At 43.0% G+C, this 11,716-nt stretch overlaps 1 protein-coding gene and 1 long non-coding RNA gene across 4 annotated transcripts; one reads left to right on the top strand and one right to left on the bottom strand.

Annotated features, from left to right (window-relative positions):
• Window positions 1-454: 454 nt before the first annotated feature.
• Window positions 455-11,304, bottom strand: cdhr5-rs (cadherin-related family member 5, related sequence). 3 transcript variants are annotated; one of them, XM_084909616.1, is made up of 15 exons: window positions 11,066-11,304; window positions 8,938-9,026; window positions 8,232-8,440; window positions 8,097-8,153; window positions 7,922-8,014; window positions 7,707-7,793; window positions 7,515-7,625; window positions 7,150-7,314; window positions 6,833-6,923; window positions 6,652-6,758; window positions 6,047-6,247; window positions 5,849-5,971; window positions 3,930-4,008; window positions 1,664-1,857; window positions 455-1,010 (listed from the first exon to the last, which is right to left on the bottom strand). In XM_084909616.1, exons 2-15 carry the CDS (start codon window positions 9,008-9,010, stop codon window positions 648-650), a joined length of 1,953 nt encoding a protein of 650 aa, XP_084765742.1. In that variant the 5' UTR covers window positions 9,011-9,026; window positions 11,066-11,304; the 3' UTR covers window positions 455-647. The 3 variants fall into 3 exon arrangements, 2 of the variants coding, with proteins under 2 accessions (XP_084765742.1, XP_084765741.1); XM_084909615.1 differs by lacking the exon at window positions 11,066-11,304 and adding an exon at window positions 10,830-10,999; XR_014797312.1 differs by lacking the exon at window positions 11,066-11,304 and adding an exon at window positions 10,830-10,999 and having other exon boundaries at window positions 912-1,010; window positions 1,495-1,857.
• On the top strand, window positions 3,953-4,307 carry LOC146369653 (uncharacterized). Its single transcript, XR_014797313.1, has 2 exons — window positions 3,953-4,040; window positions 4,116-4,307. It is a non-coding gene; the product is annotated as an uncharacterized LOC146369653 (long non-coding RNA).
• Window positions 11,305-11,716: the final 412 nt, after the last annotated feature.

Genomic DNA, 11,716 nt, shown 5'->3' with positions numbered 1-11,716 from the left:
TTTCTTCATGTGTTTAATATGCTTTTTTCTGCAACACGATGATGTCACAAGGACTACCGGTCACGTGATCTCTCACTGGAAACATGATAGCTGTTTTTAGTGTGAAGAAGAGCCAGGGAGAAGTGAGGAAGGTGAAGAGCTTGAGCTTCCACCTCGAGAGCTGCAGTAGGGGATGATGATTTTTTTTTTTTTACAACCAAAAAAAGAAGAAACTGATCAATAGTCCTGATTGATAAACATGAACACAAGACTGACTCCTCAGGTGACAGGTTAGGGTAAGGTAAAGGATGGATGGACAGACAAATGGATACCTGGATTGATGATGGCTGGATGGACGGACAGATGGCTGGGTTGATTTTACAAATGTGTCTGTAAAATCCTGATTTATTAAAGTCGAGATCTGATTATCAGAACAAAATTAATTAATCTTCTGGAAACAATAAAAAGACTGACATCATTAAAAGTTTGTTTTTATTTTTGAACTTTTTTCTCCACAAAAAGACACAAAAAAAACCCAATAAGGCCGTGAATCACGAGTATGACTAAAGTACAGTTTGGATTCCTGCTCTCTAATTGGCTGAATATGTGACTCGTTTCTTTCTGGTTTCTGATTGGTAGGGTTTGGACACCAGTGGCGTCTCCTCTGATCAATCAGTCTTCATGTTTTCGTCTCTCTGAGGCATCCCAGTGTTGACTGCTGGTATGTCTTCACCATGAATACTTGCGGACTCAACTGGCAACCTCAGAGCCTCCCAGGTGTGAGCTCCACCTTCATGTTTCTCTGCAACAGTAAACAGGTGTGATGATGATGATGATGATGATGATGGAGGAGGAAGAGGGGGTCTGGTCCTGCTCTCTCCAGGCTCGCTGAGCTGTGATGATGATGGAGGAGGAAGCAGAGATGGCCTCCTGGTGTAAACTCCTTGTCTGCCATGAAAACTGCCAGACTGACGAGTAAAAGCTCTGCTGCCGTGTGACGACTCGTCCACGAAGACAGGTGGGCTGCTCACCTGAGAATCACACAGCACAGGTCAGAGTCTCTCACCTGAGTCAGACTGCGCATAAAGTCCTGCTATAAACAGGAGCTAAAGAGGAACCAAGATGTTAAATAGTAAAATCATGACATCAATGAAAGCTGTGTTTGAGGTCTTCAGGATCTACTGTTCACCACATGACACGAGTACTGAAACCACAGGAAGCGACATCACATTCAGAATAACTCACCATGTGAAACCACAGTAACCTCTGCAGAGAGATGACACACATGACTCAGTTTAATATCTGAGACACAACAGATTTTATCATCTGAACCTGTGAGCTGAACAAACCTCAGAAACAGCAGTCTGAATATGTGAAGCTGCAGAAACGCTCTAGACAACAGTTTAACATCTCAGTCTGACTCATAGCTTCATGTTTCAGGCGGTTCAGCAGAATGAACACAGCATTTATTTCCTCGTGAAATTTCAAATAAAAGACTATTCAAAGATTTCTAACCTGTGGTTTAATAAAACGTGTCAAAGAGGCAGCTGTCATAGGCTTCAACACCAACTCCATGAAAGGTGGATGGGTGGATGATGAATTACATCACATTAGACCTTCATGCTCTCTGTCCGGCTGGAAATTCAAACACCCCCTCAGGGGTGTTAAAGGTTTTACTTCGTACCACATTGGGATGTTTTCCGAAGGCGATGGCGGGGCGATCCTCAGGGTTCTGCACGCGTCTCCTATGGACGGTCCAAAGTAGCAGAAACAGAATCGCAGAGAGGAGCACGATGAGGATAAGCACAGCGATTCCTCCTGCCAGCGTGCTGTCCACGTCTCCAAACAACTGTTGCTCCTTGAACGCACCACTTGGCACTGAAACACAGAAGTTATTTCAGTAAAAGCATCATGGGAGCTGTGAATATGTGTGTGTGTTTATCTAATAAAGGAAACAGATCAATGTCCTTCCTACTCATCAAAGAATTAGTGATCGGTTACCTTTGACCGCTCGCCTTCAGTCCCCTCTTGTAAGTAAGTAAGTAAGTAAGTAAAATTTTATTTATATAGCACATTTCTAGATAAAAGATCACAAAGTGCTTCACAAGGTATAAAACAAAAACAGACAAAAGTTAACAAAATGCAATTCTAAAAAGATGTGGTTTTAGTTGTTTTTTAAAAGTGAGTCCGCAGATCTTAAGTTCTGAGGAAGAGAGTTCCACAGTCTGGCGGCCACAGTGGCAAAAGCTCTGTCTCCCTTGGTTTTCAGCCTTGTATGCTGAATAACAAGTAGGCCCTGATCACAAGACCTCAGGGACCTACTAGGGACATAGGGCTGTAAAAGTTCAATGATGTAGGCTGGTGCTTGTCCTTGAAGAGCTTTAAATGTCAGAACCAGTATCTTAAAATGGACTCTGAATTCAACGGGGAGCCAGTGCAGCTGTATAAGCAACGGTGTTACATGAGAGTACTTAGATGTTTTTGTCAGAAGCCTTGCTGCAGCATTTTGGACAATCTGTAGACTGCAGTTTTTGTTTAGACATGTAAACAGTGAATTACAGTAGTTCAATCATGATGAAATGAATGCATGCATAACAATCTCCAGTTCAGTATGAGATACTAAAGGGCTCAATTTAGAAATGCTTCTTAAATGATAGAAGCAGGACCGAACCAGAGATTTGACGTGAACATCCAGGGTAAGAGCAGAATCAAAGGTTACCCCTAGGTTCCTGATAGACGATTTCACAAATGTTGAAAGTGGACCAAGAGCATTCATTATGTTAGGTACATGTCTGTCTGGAGCACATACAAGGACTTCGGTCTTTTCTTCATTAAGTTGGAGGAAGTTGTCAGCCATCCAGCCTTTGATGGTTTCTAAGCACACATTTAGAATCTGCAGCTTAGAAACATCTTCTGGTTTAAAAGAAATATATAGCTGGATGTCGTCTGCATAGCAGTGGTAGCGAATGTCCTCAAAGGGGCTCAAAATATGCCGGAGAGGAAGTAGATATATTAAAAACAATAAGGGCCCCAGCACAGAACGTTGTGGCACACCATAGGACAGGGACGTGGAAGATGACCTGTACTTAGAGACCGCCACAGAAAAGTATCGTTCATAGAGATACGAGGAGAACCACTCTAAGGCAGACCCAGATACACCAACCCAGTATTTCAGCCTTTCAAGAAAAATGTAATAGTCAACGGTGTCAAAGGCTGACGTGAGGTCCAACATTAGGAGTACAGAACACTTTTCTGCATCGTTTTGCATCAGAATGTCACTGGAAACTCTAAGAAGGGCTGTTTCAGTAGAATGAGCTCTACGAAAGCCAGACTGAAATTTGTCAAATATATTATTATGTTTGTCTAAAACTGCTGTAAGCTGCTTAGCCACAGCCTTCTCTAATATCTTAGCAATTAACAGTATTTTTGAGATTGGTCTGTAATTGCTAGTGAGAGATGGGTCCAGCGTGGGGTTTTTTAACAGGGGGTGTATAGCAGCAGTTTTAAAATAAGCATGGACTTTACCAGACCCCAGTGAGGTGTTAATTATGGTGAGCACACAGGGACCAATAGAGTGGAAGACATTTTTGAAATACGATGCGGGTAAAATGTCGAGTGAACAGGAGGATGCTTTCGTTGCATTAACTATTTTTACCAGCTCTGATAGTGAGACGGGTAAAAAGCTTTCTAAAATGACAGGCCGAGATGGCGTAGGAACTGACAATGCAGATGCTGGTGGGGACAATTTTTTCCTTACATTACTTATTTTTTCTAGAAAGAAAGAAATGTTTCACAGTCTTCATTAGAAGGAATAATGGCAGCAGGTGGAGCAGGAGTAACAATATCAGTAATAGTGTCAAATAACACCTTGTGTAATGTCACAGCTTCATGTTTGTAATATGTGTGTTTGTATGTTCATATTAACGCATGTTCTCAGGTTTCACGCTCACCTGCTTGGCCTCTCTGCAGGACTTCGATGTCCACTGAAGCTGACACTTCTTCTCCTGACTCTTCATCTCTGGCGATGACCTGCAGAGCGGACATTAGAGCAGTGTTCACAGGTCAGCCTTAAGGTTAAAACCAAAAATCATCCAAAGTAATGATTAAAAACTGTTGTGTTTGTTTGATTTTTCTAGACCAACATTAAAGTGTTCAAAGAGCTGAAGGGGATTCACACTGTGAAGCTTTTAGTCCTGATCTTCATTCTCTCCTCCTGCTGATTCTGGTGTTTGGATCACTTCCACCTGAAAGATGTCTCACTGCAGCCCGAGGCCTTGTTATTTCACAGGGATGTTTTCTTACAAATCCAAATAAATTTATTTTTAGCATTCTTTGACTACAGGGGGACTTTTCTTTCTTCAGCTTAGTTTGTTTCTGTAGAATCACACTAAAACTGAAAAATTGTACTGCAGTGAAAAAAAACTACTTTGCTGTCTTCCTATTGTCTCCTCGTCGGTTGAGGCTCTGCTTTTTAACCATCTAAAGCCACACCTGTCACTGCCATCAGACAGGGGTTTTGCACCCTTTTTTTTTTAAACATCTGCAACTCCCGTAACCCCCAAACCATTTGCTCAGTTGAAAGAATTCCAATGGTTCCTGAAAGCAGTGAGCCTGTGCTTTTCACTGATATTAGGGTCATTGCTGTAATCTGCTAAGCATGGTGTCACAACAGCTCCACGGAGACATTTTTGCTGTTTGCTGTGTTGTTTTCAGTTTTATTTGCCAAGATTTGGATGTGGCGCCCTGCCTGGGGTTACAATAATGACTCTAATATCACTGAAAAAGCACAGAGTTAATGCTTTTTGGACCTGTTGGAATTTTTCGATACCGCCAAATGTTCAAGAGTTATTGTAATTTGACCTAAAAGTTCTAAAACCCAGTTTTAACAAGTTAATGTGCTCCAGGCCTCTGTTTCTAGTTTCACTGGATAAAAATATTTATTCTCAGCCTCTTCAGCCTTTTATTCTGTGCAGCATGTCTTTAAGTTTTTAAAAACTTGTGGTGCAACTGCACCCTGTCCGCTCACTGGGTGCTGGACACCAAAAATTGAACGTCCCAGAGAAGAATCAGTGTGGATATGAAGCTGAGGTCCAGGACTTTTTCAGAGTAATCTAAACCAGGTAGCAGTAAGAGTTACTGAGGATCATCTCAGACCTCTGGACTGACCTTGGTCTGTTTTCAGCATCTTCTTCCTGTCATATGATGCCGTTTGTCTCTCAACATAAACTTTACTGATATCACTTTAGCAGATAGCAGATGTTCCTCCATCTTTCTGTGCTCATGAGTTTATATTAGCGTAACTACATCTCTGCAGTTAACCATCAGCTACACTTTCACTGATGTTCCAAACATGGCTGTTAGTTTCTTGCTTACTCCATATTTGAGGCACAGCTGTTTTATTTCAATCAGAACACGATGTATCATCGTGAGATATAAACTAATCTAATTTCCTGATGTTAAACATTATTCTACCAAGCACACTGATCATTTTATTGGAGGTGAAGGAAACTGACCTCCTGCAGACACTGATACACACAAAGAAACCATCCGGGACAGATCCACCCTTTAAAATAACTTCAGGTTCAGCTAATTCAAACCACATCCAACCAACCTGGGATTAAAGTTGACAAACTGAAAATCACCTGATTCCCATCTTACAGGTGAAGGTCAGGCCCATCAAGCCTCTACCCCTCATTATTGCTTATTCAGACTTCTGATATTATTTTAAGGTGGAAAAATTCCACCTATAAGACCATGGATCCACTCTCTCAATGAGACATTGAGTTGGTGCTAGCAGCGGCAGCTAATCGTGATACCAGTGGTGACAGGTGTTTAACAGGTGAGTTGGTTTGATCTATGTCTAACTCACCTGTAGGATTTGTCTGTCAAAGGCGCGCAGTTGGTTTGTCTTGGCGATCAGAACCCCCTCCTTTGTGACTTGATACAATTCGGATGGAGGATGGAGCAAATAGTGGATATTTGGGTTCCTGCCCTGTGATTTGACAGTAGAGATGACTCACTGATATGATGTAGGAAGTAACACAGGTAGTGTAGCATGTGTTCTTACATCAGGGAAGTCACGGTCTGACACCTGGACCTGCAACACCTGGTTCCCATAGGTGGAGACGATGGAGGCAGGGCTAGAGCTCTGGATGATGAAACCTTTGTAAGTGGTTCTGTTGAAGGCCGGAGGAAATGCGTTCTCATAGAGAACTCTGACCAGAACTGACGCCACACTGTACTTCAACCTGTCATCCACCTGGCACACCTGTACAGGTGAGAGGGAAAGTAGATGTCTCACAGTTTTCAATTCAATTCAATTCAATTCAATTCAATTCAATTCAATTCAATTCAATTCAATTCAATTCAATTCAATTCATACAGCCCCAAATCACAACATCAGTCACCTCAAGGCACTTTATATTGTAAGGTAGACCCTACACTAATGCATAGAGAGAAAAACCCAACAATCATAAGATAAGTGCTATGAGTTTGGCAACAGTGGGAAGGAAAAACTTCCTTTTAACAGGAAGAAACCTCCGGCAGAACCCGGCTCAGGGAGGGGCAGCCATCAGCAGTGACAGGTAGGGGTGAGAGAAGGAAGACAGGATAAAAGACATACTGTGGTCAATTGTTGTGAATGAAGCAGAAAACAGGAAGGTATGTCGTTACCATGATTGTGAGCATGTAGTTTGTTGTCAGTCGTCGGTCATCTGCTGCTCTGGTTAACCTGATCTCACCTGTTGTGTTGTTGATCGTGAACCTGCCCTGATCATCACCTGTGGGTGAAGCAAACACACCTGTACACACATGTTTGTACATGAGTCTAATGGTGAGTGTGAGTGAGTCTGACCTGAGAGGATGGTGTAGGTGAGAGGAGCATTGATTCCTTTGTCTCCATCCTCTGCTGTGATTGGGCCAGGAGAAAAGTCCAGACCCACGTCCTGAAACAAAAAATAAATAAATAAATACCTGCAGGTATGTGGACAGGTATAAAACTTGTTCCCTAAATGCTGGGACGCTAAAATCTAAATGACTTGAAAAGTATTGTGATACTGAAAAACATCTCCAGAAACATCGGGCTGTTTTTATTGACATTTTACGGTCTGGTAATGTTTTCAGAAGCCAGTTTGTAAATAATTGCATCCACCTGGTTCTTCGGGTATTTACCTGGTGTTTCTGTGTGATGTTGGTTGTGTAGGTGGGATTCATGCAGACAGGCACACCTGGAGACACAGGTGTGCAGGGCAAGAAGTGAGGATACTGGTCATCACCATCCTCGATGTTGATGGTGAGAACAGCAGATGTGTTGAACTTGTCCACAGTGTTTGATTCCTGTCAGGTATGTAGAGGTGTGACATTATTTTCACTTTTCTGTGATAATTTGACGATCAGATATCACAGGGTTTGTTTTTTTGTTGAATAGTCTTGCATTCCTGCTGGTTAGAGTGTAATGTCCTGTGATGACTTCGCAGTAAAATAAAACCTCTGACCTCACCCTGATTACCTGGATGTATCACCTGTCTAAATGTTACCTGGGCCCACATGATGAGCTGCAGGTGAGTTCTCGTCTCATAGTCCAGAGGTTTGTTCAGAACTACCTTTCCAGTATTGGGCAAGTCGATCCTGAAGAACTGGGCATCTTGCTGCAGGCAGATAGATGACAGGTGAGATAATAAAGAGCTGCAGCTCATGGTCAAGCAGCAATTGGTGGGCGTTATTCTTACTGATGACGGGTCGATGATGTAGCTGATCACGTCCCCATCTGCATCAACAGCCTTCACAGTGAAAACCACCGAGTTCACTGCTGTCAGCTACACACAACACAATGAAAAATCCTGTTTACACAGGTGAGGAAACACCTGAGGCACCTGTTAAAACGATGTACATGTGATGGATGCTCATTGGCTGGTTAAGATGAAGGTAATTTTTCTGGTTGTACCTCACTGATGGTGAACGGCTGAATTGTCTCCAACAGGAAGTTTGGTTTGTTGTCATTTTCATTCAGAATCTCCACCAAAATCCTATAGTTACCCTGAAACAGGTGCAGACTCACCTGAGCGACTCTGAGTCATCAAATGTATTTACCGTTCAGCACAGGACCTCAGATGACCTACCTGTATGATGTCATTTTCATAGCAAATTAGCTCTGCGATGAGCACTGATCCCTCCACCTGTCAGACAGAGATCCAGCATGAGGTGAGACATTTTAAGATGTATTTCTGCTGCAGGTGAGAGGTGTTCAGGTGTACCTCTCGGTCGAGGACTCTGAACACTGAGGAGTTGAGTCTGATGGTCCGGCCCTCTAAGTAGAACCAGTTGGCGTTGCGTCCGGACAGACACAGGCGGATGGTGTTAGCTCGTGGACCTGCAGTGATGTTGATCCTGGAGATGAATTCACCTGTTGGACTATTCTCTCTGACTGAGGTGAAGATGTCGGAGCCCTCCCGACATAGGCTCGCTGAGGATGAAGCAGAGGATATCTGATGTGTCCATGGCAGTGAGGACGATCAATAACTGATTATGATTTTATTGATCCGGTTCTGTTGTTATCTAAAGACATATTTAAAGACAAACTTCTCAGGAGTGTCTGAAAGTAGAGAGTTACTTTTTTAGTCCTGATTAGGACTTCAGGGTCTTTTTATCACATCACCTTAAACCAACCTTAGATTACTAGCCACATTTAACCAAATCATGCTGCACCGTATTTACCTCACATTCCCATTATTTTACAGTTGCCAGTTACCCAAACGAGCACGTCTTAGGACTTGGAAGGAAGCCAGGATATCCGACAGAGCCCACACAGGCACAGGTAGATCATGCTCAAAAAACCCTAATCCAACATTGAGATTCAAACCGGGAACCTTCTTAGTAACCGCTGCACCACCGTGGACAATAAGGCACTGACGACGGCAAAGTGCCTGATATCAGAGAAAAGCAGTTTTTAAATTGTCTTACCTATAACAACATTATAAGAAAGTCTGAGAGCCACCTGCCACAGCAGCAGCCTGCAGGACCTCAACATCTTCATCTTTGACCTCCTCCACCTGGTGACACAAAGTCAGTGAGCAGTATAGGTAAAGAGCATCAACAAAGTCAACCAACCAACAATCAACACAACCAGCCAAGTTTCTCAGGTAGGGAGGGCTAGAGCCTATCCCAGCTGTCTGAGGGTACACCTGGGGGACTGTGGGAGGAAGTCAGAGTACATGCAAACTCCACACAGAAAGGCCCCAGTTGGTCAAATTGAACTTAGGATCTTCTTGCTGTCAGGCAACAAGTGTGGCTCAGTGGAATATGTAAAAAAGTCTATATATCTTGAAATATATTTGATATATGAAGTTATGACTGAGATGAAATGACCTTAGTCTCTACACCATCGTCTAACTGCTGTGGACTTCTCTCTAATATTGTTGTTCATCACCTTATAATATAAAACATCTGGCTCAGCTCCGGTGAGGTGATTTGTTAGCCTGTTTGTGTGAGTTCTCAGATTCATTTCACTTGTTTCATAATCACTGTGTGAACGTAACATCTGAGCAGATTTTATTTATGAACTGGAAATACGAACTCAGAGGTCACAGTGTAGTCTGCTGTGTTCACACGTGACAAAAAGGTCCTGAGGTGGAACTCTGCAGTGGTCAAACAGAGCTGACCTCAGAGCGGTGAACAAACAAGACGTGACCAAACTGAAAATATGAGCCCTGAGCTCTGCCGCGGTCCACTAAAATGTCACATGATCATATTTTTTATGACCTTCAGCTGCAGCTGTGGAGTCAAAACTGGATGAAACTCAAGCTGTGGTATTTTTTAAAATTCGGATCAGTGAGAGGAGGATCAGAGGCTGACACTGCTGCTCATATGTCTTTATCAGGTCATCACGACTTTATACGTTTTCAGCTGAAAATCATCACTGCACCTTATCCAGGTTTTATTTTGAAAGGCTCTGCTGTGTTCTCTCCATCTACATCAGGGATGCTCCTGCAGCCTCGAGGATGTGTAGAGTCTCATAAAAAAACAGACTGATGATGAAGGCCTATGATTGAAACCTCCTCCTCGAAGGTTTCCTGCTGGTGAACAGTTTCCTGCATCGGTCTCCTCAACCACGAGCTCAGCTTCCTTCTCTTCAGTCCCTGTGTGCTCAAACATAAACCTCACACCTCAGTTTGATTCAAGGTCCCATCACAGGCTGAAAAAGCTTGATCAAACTTGATGGAACAAAGTGCTTAATGTTCGCCATAGACGCACACACTCACGCACACTCACACACGCACAATCATGGTACACCACAGTAATTAAGTAACAGATAAAGTGACAGAAAAGTTCCTGTTTTTTTGCAATCTGCTATAGAAATGTCTTTTTTTATCATGATGGGGTCCCAGCTTAAAAGAAAAGAAAGAACAAACATTTTCCGTAAATGAAAAAAAACTTCCTGTTACAGGGCAGTGCTATCAAAACCTGGAGCAACATTTCTTTGTCATGTAGAGAAACTGAAATGTGCCACTGGAGTTGTACTTCTTTATCTTATATTCAGATGACTCAGGGATTAAATGTGCAGTTAAACATCTTTACGCTGACAGGAAAGCCAGTTTCACCGGTCTGACCCACCCCCACGTACGAGGCCCAGGATGTGAAAGAGTTTAACATCCCTGATCGAAAGTGTAAGAGAACAGAGGAATAAAATGACACAAATCACAAGGAGTAAAACAACACAGCCACACACACACACGAACAGACTGAAGAGTTTTCACAGTCGTTGGTTCAGATCGCTGCGTGTTGGCCTGTATTAACCCTTCACCTGCCACTTCACTTTTTCTTCTTACCAACTCTTCATCCTCACACAGACTCACCTCGCTCTCTTCTGCTGGCCTACAGTCGGCCGATGTCTGTCGACCTTGCTGCTGATTTCATCCTCATGTCATCACACATTCATGTTTTTGTGTTTCAGCCTTGATCTGTTGTTCTGCTTTGTCCCCAGAGAACAGAGCGCCCTGTCACTGTGTGTGTGTGTGTGTGTGTGTGTGTGTGTGTGTGTGTGTGTGTGTGTGTGTGTGTGTGTGTGTGAGAGAGAGCATTAGAGGCTTACCCGGCATTAATGAGCAGGATAAGTAGGCCAACATGCTGCAGGACTTTGAAGCAGCAGGATCCTGTTGGTTCCACCTGCTGCTGCTCTCAGAGCTTATTTCAAACACACAGAAGTAAAACATCCACATCCTCGGAGACGCTGTTTTTAGTCAGTATTTCCTGTCAGAGAGCCAATAAGCTCTCAGCCTGACTCCTTTAATGTAAACCAAATTTTGTGTGTAGAAGAAGAAAATGTTTAATTAATGTGGTGTTACAGGAGGCTCTGAGTGGGGTGGGCACACAGACAAACACAGAGCCATAAATGAACACGTCCTGTTTCACAGGTCACATGACTGAACATGTCACATGACTATGAGTAACTGTTGCTGCCATCTGCAAGGATTCTAATCTTGGGTTGAGTTACCACCTTGTCATATGTCAGAAGTTCTTTTGTCTCATTGGTTGTGGCTGCTGTCACGTGTACAGTTTTCCTCACTGACGTTCATGAACATTCAGTTTCCTGTTCGTCATATCTGTCCAGGTTCTGGTAGTGTTGATTTTTCTTCCTTTTCATCTGGTGCCGTGTTTGATCCATTCGCTTCCACATCTGGAAAGTCTAAAACAGCTGTGATTCTTGCATTCAAGCCCTTTATTTTGGCAGGAATGAAGTCAG

This window comes from Perissodus microlepis, chromosome 17, assembly GCF_051167445.1.
Source record: "Perissodus microlepis isolate ML-2025 ecotype Zambia chromosome 17, ASM5116744v1, whole genome shotgun sequence".
Taxonomy (NCBI): Eukaryota; Metazoa; Chordata; class Actinopteri; order Cichliformes; family Cichlidae; genus Perissodus; species Perissodus microlepis.
The sequence above is the reverse complement of the archived record's forward strand: the minus strand, read 5'-3'. Positions and strand labels throughout refer to the sequence as shown.